General features: G+C 36.3%; 1 protein-coding gene across 2 annotated transcripts in view; it reads left to right on the forward strand.

Moving 5' to 3' along the window:
- Positions 1-21,244, forward strand: part of zfpm1 (zinc finger protein, FOG family member 1) — a 283,508-nt gene that overhangs the window by 234,926 nt on the left and 27,338 nt on the right. For both annotated transcript variants that reach the window (XM_028810118.2, XM_028810120.2), the window contains exon 5: positions 18,715-18,820. In XM_028810118.2, the coding sequence (XP_028665951.1) occupies positions 18,715-18,820 (106 nt within the window). The remainder of the gene's footprint in view (positions 1-18,714; positions 18,821-21,244) is intronic.

Here is a 21,244-nt window from a genome sequence, read left to right on the forward strand (position 1 = left end):
TTGATATCCGCTCATTTCTCAGATTTCATGTATTATCAGAATTTTCTTTTAACTTTTTGTACTCTTATTCAGGCTTTTTTCTTATCAAGTTTGGTTTATTTTGTTGATGAGTTCCAGCTTTGACCAGCCTTTTCCCACTATCTCTTGAATAGAAACACTGAGGAAGGATTTTGAGTATCTCTTGGAGATAGTAACTAATCACATGTTCAAAATGTATCAGCAAGGCTTTATCCTCTTTTGCTCACTTGTGAACCCGGGTCCTGGTTAGTTTATTCTTTAAAATAAGTCCTTTTTATTTTATAACAAGTTAATGTACTATAAGGCATGTGCCTAGGAATGTTTTGACAGGCCATTCTGGGTGTACTGTATATTATGTTCATTTTGTTTTTATTGTTTTGATGGTGATACTCTATAATACCTAAAGCAGCGCTGACCAAACATTCTTTGCATATATATGACCTTACACTTGTTATTTTAGGACCATGAATATGTCACTACCTGGAAGGTCATGTCAAATAAAATTAAGCTTCAGTACACAGTAAACACAAAGCAGTCACCCAGGAAGTAGCTGGTTGGACATGATTTCCAGCGCCGTGCGCTTTCCATTCATGCATGCTATGTACAAAAGCCGATCGTGTTCAAGCAGACTTTGTCTAATGTACTCTTGAGACTCTAATGTCTGCCAGTTGATGCACTCCAGGTCATGTGGAACTAGGCTTTGAACCAGAAGGACAATGACAGTGACCTACACAATCAGCTCTGACCTTTTCATTCTGCCAGTTTACGCCCTAACCTAGAAGAATGTGACATTTTTGGTGTGTAATATTGTGCATATATTACAAGAAATATTAATTAAAAAACAAACTCTGTAATATAAAATATATTTAAAGTCACTGGTATAACTCACAGAACTGTTTGTAGTGGCTGCAATAATATTTATTGACAAGCAAGGCCGTGTTGTGCTCTTAATCTTTTTTCAGGTAGATTATAAGAGAACAGTATCTCAGCATCAGCTAGGATTTAAATACATATGTATCCTGATGTTGGAAACATTTTGCATTTTTGAACAAATGGGTTATTAGTTCCTAATATCAGTTTAAATCTGGAAAGACAAAAAGAAGCAAGAAGAGATAATTAGTATTGCAAAACAAGGGAAATGTATGACCCGTTCTCAAAAGAGGTTTTGAGAAACAGCATTCCTGCAGAGTATTGCACCCTCCTCCAGCTGAGGCTTTTCATGTGCTTCCTTTAAATTATGTTAGAATGTGCAAAAAGGAGAGAACTTGAAAATTCAGGATTGAACTTTTTCTAGATCCCACAGATTATTTTCACATAGCATTATATCATCTCTTTCATATAAGAAAATGATCATTTACTGCACCTATTTAGAGGGGCACCATCACACGGAAGTAAGGATTAGTTTTTAGTTTTCACATTCAATCATTGCATACATGCCTTAATTTTTTGCCGGGGTTATCCAGTTTTTCTCCATGATACTTTAGGGTTAGGGTTAGTGTTTACTTCTGGCTATTGTGAATTGGGTTAAGCTTGATTGAGAATTTAAGGTTATGTACATAGTTAAAATTTGATTGTACAGCCCAATGCTGTATAAAAGTTGAGCATTTTTCCCGTTTCTGAAAGAATTTATATCTCACATCACAAAAGTCATGCTTATTAAAGGAAAAATTCAGTATTTTTCAAGTCCAAGTTATTTTTTTAATTTGCCACATAAAATTGTGTTCTAAAGTGAACGATTTTATATATTAAAAAATAATACCTAGTCTGTTCTTGTAGCTTACAATAGGGCTGAAGTGTACCAGGGTCCATAGGTGAATGAAAAAGCCTGCAAACTTACCAGAAGCTTTGAAGCAGCAAAGGTTTTGATTTAAGAAAACATGCCTTCAATGTTTGTGATAATGAAAAGAAACTAGAAATAGTTGTTTTATCCCAGATTCTTAGAACTATTTTTCTTGAGTAGAGACATCAATTCACATCTGAGCATAAGAGCAAATGACAGTTGGGGGTTAATATAAAGACTAATTTTGTCTATCATCATGTTGCTGTTATGCAGGGTACAGCTTTATTGATACATATTCATAATCATGTCCTGGTATCATTTTTGGTTTCCAAGCTAGTTTCTTAATACACATAACATTTGCACTAACCTTTTGGTTGTTGTCTCATAATTACTATACCAAGTTCAAAATGAAAAAAAGCACAGGAGCTACCGCAGAGACATATTAATATTGCCCATGGAAGGCATCAACATCAAGGACCTTTGGCACTGAGGTTATGACCATCTGGCATTAATAGGTCCCTTTTGATGTTGGTGCATAGGGTGTGATGTGATATACTTATGTTAAAATGTATTTATTTTTCTAAGAGTTTTTCATTTTTACCTCTGTTTTCTGCATGTATAGTGTAAATTATAAATTATTACCCACCCAATGTTGCCCTCTAAAAAAAAAAGTGGAATCAAGCCAGAGTCTTCCCTAGGATTAACTCATATTATTTGTTTCACAAGCAAGAAGAGGCTGTGATCAAATCTCCAATTGTTTGCAGAAGTTAAGCATGCATTTTATGTGTCATGAGATCTGCCAGTTAGCAACTAAACTGATTTTTCTTATTTTCTAGGCTTTTACTTTGACATTGCCAAGAAAGGTTTCTTCTAAATCTGTTTATAAATGTGATCTGAATCTTTTCTTATGGTCATTATTAATTCAGTTATTCCGATATATTTTGCAAGGCCAGATAAATGTGAAAATATGTCGTTTATTTCTTGTATAGCTCTGTTATAATATACTTTTGAGTGTGAGTGTTTGTATGTACTGTATATTTATTGTGTTTTTATGGACATGTATGTGTGTGTGTATATGTACACACTCACAGTATATGCATGTATACATATAAAATGTGCATCTAAGAATTGGGTTACTTTTCCTTATTAAATCACAGAGGGCAGCCACATGGTGCATTATCAGTGCTAATCTGAATAATTATTTGTTTAGATTTCCCTTAGTTTGTTATCTGTTTTGACAGTTTTTTTTCTTGGTTGTTGTTAAAGCAAGAAACCAAAAGATCTATTACACTGAAACATGTTTTGAATACTTATGATGAGAGCTTGAAATATGAAAATCTTGTCATTTGTATTGTCTAACAAATTTTTTTCATTATCATGGCTGAGTGAAAGAGCACATTTTTAATATATTTGAATCTGAATAGTCCAAACTGAAGATAAAAATATTGAATCATATCAAAAAATGAAGGAGAACTGAAAATTCTGGGCTAGTGCACCCAAAAACATTCTATATTTCAGTAATGTCTTAGCAAACCTTTTACATATTAAAGAAGAAACAGCAAACCTGCAGACAGTTGTTGTGCAGTGGACAAGGAGGCAGGGCGACACACAGTTGCTTTAGGAGCTGTAGTGATTGTTGTCATTGTATCTATCGGAAAGTATTAGACAAAGCTTATTTTTGTGAGCAGCTTGTTAGAGATTTTGAAGTGGAGTTCGCCTTGAATATGAAGAACTAATGTCTGCTAGCAAGATATAGCCATTTAAGAACGACATTTGCGGTATCAGTTTCAAAGAATGATTACACTCTTTTTGTTATCATGCTTTTTTTTTTTTGTTGTTCCCATTAAGGAAAGACTTCTGTTTGGTAAATGTGTGAGCGACCATTTAGCATAGAGGCAATATACTGTAGGTGGAAAGAAGGGTAAGCCAGTGTTGTTAATTGAATAACCATATTTTGTACATTTTGTTTGATATATTAATTAAATACAGTATTATCAGCTGTCTATTTAATGAAATCAGACACAAAGATAGGTAGGCTCTTTGTTTATTTAAACCAAATCAGTAATACATCCACAGATTATAATATTGTGACTATCCAATAATTGCATGCTGCACACTTTACCTACCTATACTGCACTGCTAAAGTTAATGAATAAGAGTGAGTTTTTGTTATTTGAGGGGACCAAATTTAAAGCACAACATGCCAGCTGTGTAATAATTGGGTACATGTGAATTTCCAAAACACCTTAAAAATGTGTTTTGTGCTTTTTTAAGTCTGTAAGTCTGGTATATTAAGTCATAAATGTTTGGCGATTTATTCATTTCGTCTTAATTTTTGGCCTGTGCCCTTTGCATTATATATAATCACAAAGCACTTCACATAATAAGCTTATGTATTAGGTAGAATATTTGGTCATTTGTGTAGTAATTTATTGAAATGATACCATCCTCGCATCCACAAACTGAAAAATTCAGGGCTGATTTAAGAATCTAAATAAAGGTGAGGTCCTGTAGGGAAATATCCCAATATCTAGCTTGACTTGTGAACTGCAACTACAGCATTCTCCTTAGATTTCCCGTTTCCGCTCACGAGTTTTTGAGGATACTTTTTCAGGTAGAGTAGCTGATTAGCCCAGCATGCATGTACTATATGTGTGAGCAAGTCATGCAATAGAATGACTTCTTGCATTGCATGTATGAGACAAGCTATAACCAGGCAACCTTGTACCAGAAACAGTGGACTTAATAAATGGGCCAATACATGATGCAAATAAATGGTCTACTGTATATATCAAATAGTAATTAGCCAACTTTTTCACATGAACCAACCTCCCTGTTTTAGTATCTTTGGAAAAGATTCACAAGGCCTGACTTTTTTGGATAAATGAAAAATCTAAAATGTGACACCAGGGCAATTGGCACTCACACCAGTAGATTCAGGGACATTTTCTACCCACAAGTGAAAAGGTCTCTGAACAGTCAATCGTAAGAACAATATATTATAACATAACAGTGTGTGCATGTACAGTATATATAAACTAGAAAAAAATATACAGTTAGGTCCATAAATATTTGGACAGAGACAACTTTTTTCTAATTTTAGTTCTGTACATTACCACAATGAATTTTAAATGAAACAACTCAGATGCAGTTGATGTGCAGACTTTCAGCTTTAATTCAGTGGGGTGGACAAAACAATTGCATAAAAATGTGAGGCAACTAAAGCATTTTTTGAACACAATCCTTTCATTTCAGGGGCTCAAAAGTAATTGGACAATTGACTCAAAGGCTGTTTCATGGGCAGGTGTGGGCAAGTCCATCGTTATGTCATTATCAATGACTGACTTGGCCATTCAAGAATTTTCCACTTCTTTGCTTTAATAAACTCCTGGGTTGCTTTGGCTGTATGTTTTGGGTCATTGTCCATCTGTATCATGAAATGCTGCCCAATCAATTTGACTGCATTTACTGTAGCTGGATTTGAGCAGTATGTCTCTGAACACCTCAGAATTCATTCGGCTGCTTTTGTCCTGTGTCACATCATCAATTAACACTAGTGTCCCAGTGCCACTGGCAGCCATGCACGACCAAGCCATCACACTGCCTCCACCGTGTTTTACAGATGATGTGGTATGCTTTGGATAATGAGCTGTTCCACGCCTTCTCCATACTTTTTTCTTGCCATCATTCTGGTAAAGGTTGATCTTGGTTTCATCTGTCCAAAGAACGTTTTTCCAGAACTGTGCTGGCTTTTTTAGATGTTCTTTAGCAGAGTCCAATCTAGCCTTTCTATTCTTGAGGCTTATGAGTGGCGCACCTTGCAGTGCACCCTCTGTATTTACTTTCATGCAGTCTTCTCTTTATGGTAGACTTGGATATCGATATGCCTACCCCGTGAAGAGTGTTGTTCACTTGGTTGGCTGTAATGAAGGGGTTTCTCTTCACCATGGAAATGATTCTGCGATCATCCACCACTGTTGTCTTCCGTGGACGTCCAGGTCTTTTTGCGTTGCTGAGTTCACCAGTGCTTTCTTTCTTTCTCAGGATGTACCAAACTGTAGATTTTGCCACTCGTAATATTGTAGCAATTTCTCGGATGGGTTTTTTCTGTTTTCGCAGATTAAGGATGGCTTCTTTCACCTGCATGGAGAGTTCCTTTGACCGCATGTTGTCTGTTCACAGCAAAATCTTCCACATGCAAGCACCACACCTCAAATCAACTCCAGGCCTTTTATATGCTTAATTGATAATGACATAACAACGGACTTGCCCACACCTGCCCATGAAATAGCCTTTGAGTCAATTGTCCAATTACTTTTGAGCCCCTGACATGATGGAATTGTGTTCAAAAAATGCTTTAGCTGCCTCCCATTTTTATCCATTCGTTTTGTTCACCCCACTGAATTAAAGCTGAAAGTCTGCACATCAACTGCATCTGAGTTGTTTCATTTAAAATTCATTGTGGTAATGTACAGAACCAAAATTAGAAAAAAGTTGTCTCTGTCCAAATATTTATGGACCTAACTGTATATTTTTTTCTAGTTTATATATACTGTACATGCACACACTGTTATGTTATAATATATTGTTCTTATGATTGACTGTTCAGAGACCTTTTCACTTGTGGGTAGAAAATGTCCCTGAATCTACTGGTGTGAGTGCCAATTGCCCTCTACTACCATTTTCCAAAACACAGTAGTGAACAAAACAACTGTGCAGGATGGTTGGGGCCTTAGGGGCAAATGTAATATATATCTAAATAGAAGGCAGCTCATTGCTGCCTTCACCAAACTTTGCAGAGCCTTCTATTTTTGAGCCAAGCATGTGCCATACCAGGATGTGATACAGCCATTTAGGATAGACTCAACTGTAGATGTTACTGAGAAAAGATGGAGACATCTGAGGAAGCAGAAGTGCTGGTGAGCCTTTTTGAAAAGAGCTGAATTGTGCCATGCTCACTTCAGTTCCTCATTTATTGTCAGTCCAAGAAATACTAACCTTCTTACCCATTCAACATCATCTTCTCCAATGCAGACTGGAGTGTGGTCTGCCTACTGCTTTCTGAAGTATATGACTCGCTTCTTAGTTTTACTTAAATTAAAGGAGAGATTATTGTTCTGACACCACTGAGTCAGCGTGGTACGCCTCTTTTCTTTAAGTTCTCTTATCATTATTGGTGAATACAGAAATTTAAGGAAGGACTTGGATTTGTATTTGGCTACATAGTGTATTTGGCTGCATAGTACATAATGGGGCTCAGCACGCTGCATCTGAAGTGCTTGGCTGTACTGATGGTCAGTGTGGAGGATGTGTTGCTGCAAATACAATTGCTGAGGTCTACAAATTAAGAAGACTAAAATCCAGTTGCACAGGACGATACAAAGCCCTAAACTGAGGAGTCTGTCAGTCAACTTTGTTGGTACAACAGTGTTAAATAATGCTGTAGTCTATAAACAGTACCCTGGCATATAGTAGTTTGTATTATCCAGTTAGGCCAGGATGGTATGAATTCTAAGTGACATGGCATTCTCTGGTGAAAATTTTTATTTTCCGGCCGTTACTTTGAAATATCTCACTCATTTATATCTTGATATTCAGTGTTTAATATGAACCAAGGATTCATTATAGAGATTACTCTAAGAGGTGAACTGTTAAGGCCAATAACTTTAATACACTAGACACTTCATAGAGGTACTGACATCTATAACCTAACAAAGATATGTACTCCTATTAAATCTGGTGTCACATTTTAGATTTTTCATTTATCCAAAAAAGTCAGGCCTTGTGAATCTTTTCCAAAGATACTAAAACAGGGAGGTTGGTTCATGTGAAAAAGTTGGCTAATTACTATTTGATATATACAGTAGACCATTTATTTGCATCATGTATTGGCCCATTTATTAAGTCCACTGTTTCTGCTACAAGGTTGCCTGGTTATAGCTTGTCTCATACATGCAATGCAAGAAGTCATTCTATTGCATATACTTTATATATGTTGCATGCATTTTTTATTTATTTATTTATTTATTTATTTACGGTAATACATCTATCTTCAGAACAGTTACAGTGCATCCGGAAAGTATTCACAGCGCATCACTTTTTTCACCTTTTGTTATGTTACAGCCTTATTCCAAAATGGATTAAATTCATTTTTTTCCTCAGAATTCTACACACAACACCCCATAATGACAACGTGAAAAAAGTTTACTTGAGGTTTTTGCAAATTTATTAAAAATAAAAAAACTGAGAAATCACATGTACATAAGTATTCACAGCCTTTGCTCAATACTTTCTCGATGCACCTTTGGCAGCAATTACAGCCTCAAGTCTTTTTGAATATGATGCCACAAGCTTGGCACACCTATTCTTGGCCAGTTTCGCCCATTCCTCTTTGCAGTACCTTTCAAGCTCCATCAGGTTGGATGGGAAGCGTGGGTGCACAGCCATTTTAAGATCTCTCCAGAGATGTTCAATCGGATTCAAGTCTGGGCTCTGGCTGGGCCACTCAAGAACAATCACAGAGTTGTCCTGAAGCCACTCCTTTGATATCTTGGCTGTGTGCTTAGGGTCGTTGTCCTGCTGAAAGATGAACCGTCGCCCCAGTCTGAGGTCAAGAGCGCTCTGAAGCAGGTTTTCATCCAGGATGTCTCTGTACATTGCTGCAGTCATCTTTCCCTTTATCCTGACTAGTCTCCCAGTCCCTGCCGCTGAAAAACATCCCCACAGCATGATGCTGCCACCACCATGCTTCACTGTAGTGATGGTATTGACCTGGTGATGAGCGGTGCCTGGTTTCCTCGAAACGTGACGCACCATTCACACCAAAGAGTTCAGTCTTTGTCTCATCAGACCAGAGAATTTTCTTTCTCATGGTCTGAGAGTCCTTCAGGTGCCTTTTGGCAAACTCCAGACAGGCTGCCATGTGCCTTTTATTAAGGAGTGGCTTCCGTCTGGCCACTCTACCATACAGGCCTGATTGGTGGATTGCTGCAGAGATGGTTGTCCTTCTGTAAGGTTCTCCTCTCTCCACAGAGGACCTCTGGAGCTCTGACACAGTGACCATCGGGTTCTTGGTCACCTCCCTGACTAAGGCCCTTCTTCCCCGATTGCTCAGTTTAGATGGCCGGCCAGCTCCAGGAAGAGTCCTGGTGGTTTCGATCTTCTTCCACTTACGGATGATGGAGGCCACTGTGCTTATTGGACCTTCAAAGCAGCAGAAATTTTTCTGTAATCTTCCCCAGATTTGTGCCTTGAGACAATCATGTCTTGGAGGTCTACAGACAATTCCTTTGACTTCATGCTTGGTTTGTGCTCTGACATGAACTGTCAACTGTGGGACCTTATATAGACAGGTGTGTGCCTTTCCAAATCATGTCCAACCAACTGAATTTACCACAGGTGGACTCCAATTAAGCTGCAGAAACATCTCAAGGATGATCAGGGGAAACAGGATGCACCTGAGCTCAGTTTTGAGCTTCATGGCAAAGGCTGTGAATACTTATGTACATGTGCTTTCTCAATTTTTTTATTTTTAATAAACTTGCAAAAACCTCAAGTAAACTTTTTTCATGTTGTCATTATGGGGTATTGTGTGTAGAATTCTGAGGAAAAAAATGAATTTAATCCATTTTGGAATAAGGCTGTAACATAACAAAATGTGGAAAAAGTGATGCACTGTGAATACTTTCCGGATGCACTGTAACAATCTAATAAACAAATCGCTTAAATTGCAGACTGCTGTGAATACTTTCCGGATGCACTGTAACTAAAATTCAAGTAATAATTTCATTGCAGTATATACAATGACAATAAACTTTAACTTGTACAATGACAATAGACTTAACTTGAGTTTGTCAGCCAAACTACCTCTCTAATCAAGAATAAATTAAGACAATAACATGGATTTCAAGTTCATAACATAAGGTATCATTTTTCTGCATAGATTTTCTGCTAGAATGCAGTGAAGCAGTCAGGTAGGTGTTGTTTTCTTCCAAAACCAGGAGAAGTGTTATTGCATAATTTTGCATACATGTCTGTGTTTTAAATGCATACATATAAGAAGACAACACATCCAGAAAGTGAGAGAATTTAAAATTATTTTCTTTTATTGTGTTTTTTTGTTGTTACTTTTGCAATATGCCACTGCTCAGTGCTGAATAAGAAACTAATTTAAACAGTATAGACATGTCTGTGGTTTAAAAAAAAAAAAAGTATTTTGCTAGGACGAGTATCTCTGCAGTTGACTTGCATTAGGACAGGTATATTTAGTTGGAATTGAGCTGCAGAAACTAAAAGCATTAGCACAATGAACAAAGATTTTTATCTTAATTACGATACCATGCATTTAGGAATGTGAAATTGAATGAATCTACATTCATGGAGGTGCACCTTTATTGTACATAATATCTTGTGACTGTTTCAGCCAGCTATGTGATTTCTTTCATCTTAACAAAATAATTATTTTCTAATGGGCTTTAAGAATATACAATGCAGTAGGTGTGATTATAGGTATGCTAATACTTGGAAATGGAGAACCTCCACTGTACCTTTTCAGAAAAGAGAAGAGATGTAATTGATTTCATTTGCTCTGTCAGGTACACTGTTAAAAATGCTAATTCTTATTTGCTGTAGCCCAATAGGATCTAAAAATTTGACAATTATGTAACAATGGTATTTTGGTACTGCTTATTAAAAAAATAGCTTAAAATGAAAAATAGATTCTCACACAATTTTAGTTGCAGTTACTGGCTGTTTGAGTCAGTGGACATACTGGTTAAAAGACAATCTGATTTTTATCTCTTGATATTTTTTTTTTCATTTGTCAGACTATGTTTAATGGTTATTTTTGGCATCCAAACATTTCCAAAAAGGTTTCTGTTCAACTTGCATCTTTTCGCCAGTCTACACCATGTAAAAAAATTTTCCAGTAGTGACTGGCAAGACCAAATAAATATTTATGTGAATGAGATAGTATATGGCATACCAGACAGATAATAACTTTGATTGCACAAGGTCAAATTTGATCTTTCTCAGAATGAGTCAAAATACAAAAAAAAGCTGCTAATGTGATGTTCATTAGTAAGAGTACTTTTTTTGTATGCTAGGATCAAAAAACTTAATTTAATTACCAAGGATTTGTTTAGTGTTTAGTAGCATAACAGTTAAATTTCAAGATAACACATGAATACAAACATTAACACTAAAAAGAATGCATAGTTTACATAAAACCAATTAAAGTGAAGTATGAAATAAAAAAAAAATCAAAACATCAGTGAAAATTATTAGGCTGCTGACAAAACCATGCAACATTAGCAAAGGCAAAATGGCAAAAACACTGCAATGCACTCATTTAATAAAAAAGATTTTTTGTTGCTTATTTATTTGGAATGGAAGAGGTTGCACAAATTAAAATGTAGTTTTTGTGAAGTTTAAATTTTGACTGTCCTAATGTTTGTCCATTTATTTTCAATCATGCTGTTTTGGATTCATGGTGATGGGTGTCCAAGGCCTAGGCTGACAGCATTGGGTGCAAAACAGGAACCAACTTTGCACTGGTAATCATTCCACTGTAGCACACGCTCTGGTGTAATCCCACAGTAGCTCACACTGTCCAATTTACAGTTGTCAGTTAACCAACCTTGCGCATATTTGGTCTGTAACAGGAAACTGTAGTATACAGAGGAAAATCGACACAGGACATGAGGCACAAAAATAAGGAGACTGGGTTTCTAATCCAATTTCTTAGAGCTAAGAGGAGCAGAATTAAGCACTGCTTTACCATGCCGCTCCTAATATACAGAATTTGTTTTTTTTTTGTTACAGTTGTAAAGGGCATCACAGACTGGCAGTGGGAAATGCTGCCAACTCAAAGAAACCACTTTCTGCGTTTGCAGACTGAACCAGGTCATTGTTCTTGAGGAGTTTGTGCTTCCTCCTCGTGTCTATAGTGATTTTCCTTCTATAACCTTCATGATGTGCCGGTTGAGCTGTTTAGTGATTCCACATTGGCCCTGTATGAGTGTGAATGTATATGTATACATACGTGAGTTTTGTAATGTTCTGTTCTCAGTGCTACCAGGAAGGCTCCTGCCCTTCTGCAATCCCTGATTTGGATTAAGCAGTTTTGAGAGTATTATGTCATTTGAAAAGTTTTTACAAAAGACTTTCAAAAATCTACAGTTGAATAATTGTGTTCCAGTAGACTATAAAATAAGACAAGAGTGAGTTCTGTCTTTTACTGTACTTCTTGAGGATAGTGTGAGATGAGTTATAGCTGTGTAAACAAATAGCAATCATGAATGTAAACTTTACTTTTTTATTCAAACTGTGTAAGTAAAAAAAGGTAATATTTCTGAAGTTGCATAATTCTATGCTATTGGGTGTTAAATTTATTTATTGGAAGTCTAATTTAAATGAGAGTTGATTATGTTAGCATGAGTTTTTTTTTTTTTTTGTTATTCCTCATACATTTGGCTTTTGCATTGATTTTTTAAAGGTGTTCTTTTAAATTTTATGTATCTCATTTCACTTTTAATAACATTGCCAATGGAGGACAAGTGCTTGTCAAAAGTTATTATTTTTTCTTCTGCCATAGATACGCAAAAGTGAAAGTCTCAGCAGAGGACATCAGAATTTTTTTTCTTTGGAAAATGAATAGAAAAATAAATCAGTCGTGCATCATTAGCATTCCTATTTTATCATACTTAGAACAGGGTGTTTCTCTGTGTGATAAGCTGGAGCTGATGAGGACTTGACAGTCTTGGTTTGTTGGAGGGGGGCGCGGGGGTTAATATCAGACCAAATAATTAGATTTCATATCGTTACCCAGGCAGCAGTTGAGGGATCAGAGAGATTAAAACATTCCTCCCCTGATTAATATTCATAAGAGACACGGGGCCGAAGAGGGGCTTAATCTTCACGTCAAAGTGTTTTTCCACAAGAGCTTAAGATTTTCAAAGTAGTTTAGTTCCGGAGAGCAACTGATGCAGTTTCTGCCAAAAAGACATTTCTGTTTTCTTGCATGGCGTGAACAGCTGTCCAGTAGCTGTCGAGACAATAAAGCACAGCTGGCACAAGAGATGTGAAGAGTCTGCATTCCTGTTTGCTTCTGAAAATACTGTATTTATCCACGGCACATCAATTTAGCACATGTACAGTCCATGTCAGCAAATACCTAAAATCTCATGCCACAAATGTAACTGCAGCATTGCACTAATACGTGGGCTTTTAATCCAGATTTAAACTGCAACATGTAGTTTGTGCGAGTTTGATAAGTCAACATTCAGTTTTTTCAACATAAGACTAAATTCTGAGTTATATAAAATCACTCCATAAATTCTGCTTTTTAAATGCATACATTTTCAAACAAGGTTTCTAATTTTTTAAACAGTTTTCCCAGATGGCATGCTATTCAGTAAATTAAAAAAAAAAATCAAACCCGATATATTTTTAAAGCCAATAAAACATTTCATTGGCTTTATTTTTTTGAAGGAAGGATTTCTGTCTCTGAGGCTGCAAAATCAAGCTTTACAGTTATGTTAAATGTGACTTTTAAAAAAAAAATTCAAGAAACAAATCAAAACCTAATTGATTCTATATATTGTTTTTTAAAAGCTATCCTAATGCGGTTTAGAGTTATGAAACTCCAGCATGATAATTAGTATGCATTTTGTCAGAGTTTGAGTACAGACAAGTTAATAACTTCCTCAGGGATGCTGGATAAGTTGATGCCTTAGTCAATTGGCTACACTGAAAAAGACAAATTCAAATCAGTTTACTTTCGTACGTTACTTTTCTTATACCTTGCCTTTGTACAAAGCATCAGCTACAACTTGAGCAAACTAGGTACACCAGTTGACCTGTCACCCTGTGTGTTAGGTCATTCGGATTCAAAGGTAAAGTCTGAATGGGACTAGGAGTCAGCTGCTGTGAATGAGTACCCCAACACCACCTTGTCCACATAAAAAACATATTAAATATTTAATAGAAGAGTAGAATCAAATGATTGTGACTTAGCCAATGGTTAGATGATTTCACTACAAAGACTTTAAATCAGAGGGAAATGTGTGTATCAAGGTGACATTGTGGTGCAGTTGATAACACTGCCACTTCATGGATGCAGCATCTTGGCTTTGAGGCCTGAGCCTAAATGCTGTTCACACATTGCACATTCAGCATATTTCTGTAGGAATTTCCCTCTGGGTACTCTTGATTTTCTCTCAAATCACTTGAGACATGTAGGTTTGATTGACAAACAGTTCCAAACTGGCCAATGTGAAGGTTTGCGTGAATGGGCCTTGTGATAGACCTGTTCGGATCTGTTTCCAGTCTTGTGCCCAGTGCTGCTGGGAAAGGATCAAGCCAAATGTAATCCAATGCAAGCTCCATGATTAAACGGGTTATTAATGATATAAGTATGTTTCCTGACTGTGTTTTTAAAATGTCCCCACACCCTATGCTTCATTTTATGAGTATATTTTTCATTTTATGAGTTGCATTCTCGTTCTTGCCTGCTAGATGAGGCATTTAAATGCATCCTAATGTGTATGCAGACAAAGGGACAAGTCTCAATTTCAAATGATGATGTTATACATCACTTGTGTCTTTTAATTGCAACTGTGCTCCTTTAAAAATAGAAAATAAAATTACCTTGGAATAATTTCATAATTGAAAATTCTTTGGACAGAATAGACATTTGGACAAACAAACAAGCAAAAAATATTAAGTCACACTTTTCGTCAATCCTGAACTCACAGGTTGAAAATTGGAAAAGTAAGGGGTTTAAATATGCACAAAGTTGCCAGAAACATAAGAGATTATTGTTAAGTAGGTAGGTAGCTGTACAATTACCTTAAACTCATTCAATTTATGTTTATAGACAATCTGCAAGGTGTCTGAAGACATATTTCCATACTCTGTGGTGAATTTAAAGGGAGTTTTTCTGCCATTCAGAAGTTCAGATTACAAAGACTGCTCTGTTGTCTTTATCTGGGACATGTTCATATTTAATTGGCTATTTAGAGCTTTGGAATTGAATTTCTTGGGCTTGAAATATTGCCTTGTATCTTACTTAGAATCTAACCTTCTTCTTTAGTTTTAACAGTCTGTTGAATAAATAGAGTTTAAAACAAAATTGTATATCACTGCATTAAACCTGTGAGCGTATGAATACTTATTTATTTACTTTATAAATGGTGAATAGACATGTTTAAAAAGAAAAAAAAGTGAAGTAAACATTTGCAAGATGTATCATATGAGAAAAATGCTGCTGTGCCATTTTTCTATAGGTGTTCAGTGAAAGTTGTCTGTTGCCATATTCCCCATGACTTTGCAATACACTGAATTACCATCAAGTATTGGAGGAACATTTGAAGGAGTACTTTACATAAAGGAAGATAATATGAATATAGGACTCATTTGCATTGTTGCCCTTTTTATTTTATTTTTTAATGCTTATCTAGATGTATTGCCCTTTAAGAAAAGGAGTCATGTTAAATTAGTCTGAGACAAATTAGTACAACCATGCAGTGCTTGTGGGTGCCTATTGCTGTGATATTAAGTTTCCAATTCAGACAAAGAGGAGATATCTTTAAATCAGAGAGTATTCCTGGTGAAATACAATACAGTTGGTCTTCAGGCTATAACAGCCATAATTAGAAATAAACCTTTTAGCGTGCAACATTCTTTTCCCCTTTTTTCTCAGTTTTAATAAATTTTAGCTCTAGGTTTAAACTATTTCTTTCATTCTTCGTAGTCTGTGAAATCAATTTTGAAGAGATTCTGTAAAATCATCTTAACTTTGCCTCTAGTAAAATAAAGAGCTTTATAAAAGTGATTGCATATTCAGCAGATGGGACATGCAGGAATTCAAGTGATAAGGCTTGGCTGTTTAATCAAGAGCTCTGTATAACGTTAAAAGTGGCTCCACCTAATGGCTAAGTTAAAAGCAAGCACTCAGTAATTCTCTGTGCCTTTCACTAGGTGGCCACAATGTATCTGAAAACAAATGCCATCTCTTTTAGTCTCTGATTTTATCACATGTAAGAAAAGATAATGTAAGGGAGTAATTATTGCACAGGAATTTGAACTTTCCCAGATTCTGCATTCTATTTTTAATACTGATTACATTTGTAGAATTTTTACAAAGCATGCTGAGTTGCATGTATTTAAGTCTCAATAAAAACATCTCTCAGTTGGCTCTCTTTATAACTAGCAGCAAGTTGTTTTATTTCCCTGTGATGTAGATCATAAGAATACATACTATAAGCCTTTAAAGTTGTTATCACCTTGCAAGTCCTGTACAGATTAAAGAAGGAAGGAGGTTAGTTACTCTGTAAAGTATTTTTTAGTTAGTGCTGACTGTGAACAATGCTATTACAATTAAAAACTAAGTTTTTGATTGTTCAGAGCTTGTGCACTGCGTGCTGAAGAAGAGGACCTGGTTCTTGCTGTTTCTTCCTCACCAGCTCAGCTTTTATTAGGATGTCCAGACTTTTAACTCCTACATCCCCAAAGACATTCAGATGAGGCTGATTGGTGATCTCAAATTGATGCTGTAATTATGAATGTGTGTGTGAGTGGGCCATGTGGATGGACAGGCACCCTGTCTGTGGCTGTTTCCAGCCTTGCAGCAAGTGCTACTGGTCTAGGCTACAGCCCCTGTAACTGTGATTTAGATTAAGTGAGTTGACGATATTATGCTATACTATAGTATTTTTTCAGGATAATAATTTGGTGTAATCTGCCATCAGTATTAATCTTCAATATGCTGAAATGCTTACTGTCATAGTCAGACTGACCCTTGTTTGTTATCAACAAAGCCATCTTTTTTGACTATAAGTGGATTGTCATTTTCAGAGGAAGAGCCGTTTTTTTTGTTTCAGCCTCATAATTAGAGGCTTATTCCTGCTTGTAATGATATCTAAAAAGCAAAATCTGACTGGATCGTACACAATCAGAAGCCAAAAAAACTCAAATAAAAGATTTGTTATGAAATATGGTGTTTACGCTCAATAATCTTTTGACATTTATCTAATACAGAGCCTTTTAGAGCAGAAACCCACTTAGTCCAGTACAGGGTCTCAGGAGCTGGAGCTGTCCTGGCAGCAATGGGAACAACATAGGAAGCATCCTTGAAAAGACCACTACTACATTACAATTGTGCAGTATATGAAAACAATTACAATGTAGGACAATTACAAAATTAAAAGAAATAGTAGCCATTATAAAATTTAAAGATGTCCAAAGTTATCTGTAAAGAATAACTTCAGAGATATATGAGCATTGCTCCATAAGAGTTTAAAATAAAAAAAATTAACAACTCAAAATTAAATATACTAACCTGAATATGTAAAACTTGTACAGTGATCCCAAAGTAATTGACCTGACAGTACATACTTAATCATCACAGGAGAGAGGAGTTAAAAATAATAATGACAATGCACTGATTGTGTTTGGCCTTAATTCTCATTATAAGGCAGATGTGTACTAACAAACCTACCTTTAAAGAAAATGTTAGAAAATCTAGGCGACCAAGCTGAAAAAGTGCTTGACCAGAGTTGCGCTGCAGGAAAGTAAGGAAAGCCAGTGGTACTGAGGATCTCATCTGTATAACACTTTTGACAGCTAAAGATTTTACCTTTGTTAAATTTTAGATAGTTGATATGAAGACTAATGTCCTGAAGTGACTGAATCAAACCTTTTTGTGGGAACATTCTAAACCTATTGTAATCCAATAATACACCATTTGCTACAGTCCAACTGACATGATTTGTGGATCTTTACAACTTTTTTTTATCAACTAGTTTCTTAATTGTGGATTTACATGTGTGTTTTCAATGCAGTTTTCTTCATCTGCACAAGCTCATTACAACTGTGAAGGCACCTGATTTCAGCTTTCTTTCTCAGAACTATACCCAGACTTCTAGTAAGACTTTCTATTCAAAATTGTCCTTCTATCAATACTTTTTTATTCCTGTAGTATTAGGGTGTTGTACCGTGTTAGCCATTATGAATGTAGAGAAAAGTCAAGCAAAATGACACCTTTTATTGGCTAACTAAAAAGATTACATCTTGCCTGAAGAAGGGGCCTCAGTTACCTCGAAAGCTTGCATATTGTAATCTTTTTAGTTAGCCAATAAAAGGTGTCATTTTGCTTGACTTTTCTCTACTTTTTTATTTGTAACTTTTGTGGGAGCCTAGGGCAATCCAGGTAACAATGGATACACCATAGAAACCTCAGGTGGTATACCAGTCTATTGCAGGACACATTTGCACACCCACACGCACTCAATCTAACTATCAGCTATTCTGTGTGCGTTGGAGAGAAACGCACACAAACATACAAACTCTACTCAGAAAACTTCTGTCATTTGTGGCTGATGGTTTTCTTCTTAGCTGTTAATCAAAAACTAATCCTGTCTAGTCACATCATTAACACATCATGTTTCAGAATAATGGTGTAGTGTTACAAGTACAAAGCAACATGTGGTTTGCTTTTCTAGAATAAACTGATGAAAATATGTTTAAGTTGAATGGTTACTCATTTATATATTTATTTTTGAAAAGCAGCCAATGAAAATGATACAGAATGAGCTACTCTTTATTTTGACATAGTGCTGTGCATTGATCTCAAACTTCTCTTTAATGTGTATTTAATAAACATGCTTTGAATTAGCTGATAAATTGCAAGAAGTCAGTGAATTCGTATGAAGTAGACTTTTTTTTTAAAAAAATGAAATGTTCAAGATTTTGTGCTTTCTTGTCTTTGAAGTAAAATGGTAAGTCTGGGGTGGCTGCTTGTCTTATCTTTAATCTTTCTTTATGAGTGGGAATCTATTCTTCTGGATGAAAACCACTGCAGTCATTTGAGGTATATGAACCTTTTCTTGAAACCTTCTTTTTGATTTTTATTTCAGCAACAGCCTATTGCCTCCCTTCATACCGAAGATCAGAATTGCTGGCTTGTCAATCTTTCCATCTCTTCTGATAAAAATGCCGCAAATTCTATCATTTACAGCAAAGGTATGTTGGGATTGAGTGTTTAATGTGGGTGTTGAACAAGGAAGTGGAAAAAGTGGGTTTCTAAATATTTGAATAATGTATGAGGAGAGTTAAAAATTAGACAAAGAAAATCCAGTTTTAATTTGTTCAGACTGTTCTCTTTGAAGTAAATTTGCAAGGTCTGATTGAATACGAGTGTGCCTGAAGTTGAGTGGTACCCTTTCCAGGATTGGTTCCTGCCTTGTGCTCAGGGGGTTTGAATCCAGAACAATTTATTTAAAAAATAGTCTATAAAGTATAAGAAATTAGCCATTTAAATTATAATAATTAAAAAAAATTAAAGTAGTACTTTCTGTCACACACTTTCAGTGAATTCTCCAGTTGCATTTCATCTGCACTGTATGCTTTTAACCTTCTTTCTATTAATGTAAGCTGTGCTCCCACTAGGCACTCATGATGCAAACCTGTCTTCTGCAGTAAAAGCAAAAACACAAATGCAATAACTAAAAATTCATGACAATGATGCTTTTGATAATGAGAATGTCTTTTCTGTAGTAGACTTTTCCAGTTTTTCTTTGCTACACATGTGTTAGCTATAAATAGCAGTCATCTTATAGAAGACTGAGAAGGTAATGTTTTTGTGTAAAAAGTACAAAGTCTAACAAGTAAATATTGCCAAATCTATGAATACTGGACGTATACTTCAACAGCCTCCCTTCATTTTGTGATGAAATCAGTATAGTAAACAAGCCATCTAAAATGGTCAATAATGAGCTCTCCAAATGCCACAGTATAATTCACACATCATGTTTAATGGCATCCCTGCACGAAGAGTTTTTGGGGCACTGCCCACTCATCTCCCAGCAGATGGAGATGTTGCGCAAAAATTAAATAAGTAGTAAACTTGTATAAATAATATAACATATCGTTAAAATGTTTATAGCAAGCTTAAATCTGTCATCCTAATTAACATTTAAAAAATTTTCTATACAGTATTACTGTATATTTTGCTCAATGCAATTTCTTACCTAGAAAGGTTCATTTTGGATTATGTGAAAATGTCTTTGTGTCTGAAACTGCTGGCCTGACTTTGCTTTCTTGGACAGGCCCTTGGACCCTGCAGTTTTCTTGGTATACCTTTGCTAAGGTGTCCGTATGTATAGCCTAAATTTTTCAGTTTTGCCTTGGGGCTTGAATGCTTGCACATCTTGCCCTTTTGGAGCAGTCATCATCTTTATCATGAATCCCATCAATCAGTTATGTACAATATGAGTTACCATTTTGTACATTGAACTACAATTGGAAATGTATGAAAATTTTTCTCCATTTCTGCTTGTAGTGTTGAGTACTCAATGCTGATGTTGAGATATCTTTTAATACTGTCTTTTATGCTTATACTGTATGACAAAATAATATGTTTATATAGTAGGTCTTCATTTTTTATGGCATTCTTTATCTGAAGTTTTATAATTGCTTGTTCTGGTACATTCCCTGCTCCTTCTCTTGAGAGTTGCTAGAGGCCATCTCCTTCTTCAGCCCTCCTCCAGCACCATTGCCTCTGTTTTGATCTTCCACAGGTCCTTCTATATGACTCAAATGATCTTTTCTCTGCCGCATCCCATGCCTGCATATCCATGCCATTAGCTCAGCCTTGCGCTGCTCACTTGTAGTCAAGGGCAATATCATCTGCACAAAACTTCCCCAAGACTGTGAGCTGATCCAGACCAGGGTCCTTCCTAAGAATGCCACAAGCCATGCACTCAGCACGTTATAGTTTTGATTAATTTGATTTGATTAATTTTACGGACTCTGACATCCATCCATCCATCCATTGTCCAACCCGCTGAATCCGAACACAGGGTCACGGGGGTCTGCTGGAGCCAATCCCAGCCAACACAGGGCACAAGGCAGGAAACAATCCCGGGCAGGGTGCCAACCCACCGCAGGACACACACAAACACACCCACACACCAAGCACACACTAGGGCCAATTTAGAATCGCCAATCCACCTAACCAGCATGTCTTTGGACTGTGGGAGGAAACCGGAGCGCCCGGAGGAAACCCACGCAGACACGGGGAGAGCATGCAAACTCCACGCAGGGAGGACCCGGGAAGTGAACCCGGGTCCCCAGGTCTCCCAACTGCGAGGCAGCAGCACTACCCACTGCGCCACCGTGCCGCCTTATTATTACTCTGACAGAGTAATAATATTTGATTTACATCTTCATTCAAGTATTCAAGTCATTTGTGCTCTCAGATGCCATCTGCTGGTGAATGTAGTTAAGGAACATTGTAACAATAGGAAAAAACAAGCATTTTGCTAAACCTATATACAGTGGTATATAATCAGTTTGCAATTGTGTTCTACAGTGAAGCATTTTTTATACATTTTGTCTGTTCTTGCAGTCTACCATGAGGCCTTAGAGTACTAGAGTTCAAAGGTG

This window comes from Erpetoichthys calabaricus, chromosome 9 (assembly GCF_900747795.2).
Source record: "Erpetoichthys calabaricus chromosome 9, fErpCal1.3, whole genome shotgun sequence".
In the NCBI taxonomy this organism is placed as follows: domain Eukaryota; kingdom Metazoa; phylum Chordata; class Cladistia; order Polypteriformes; family Polypteridae; genus Erpetoichthys; species Erpetoichthys calabaricus.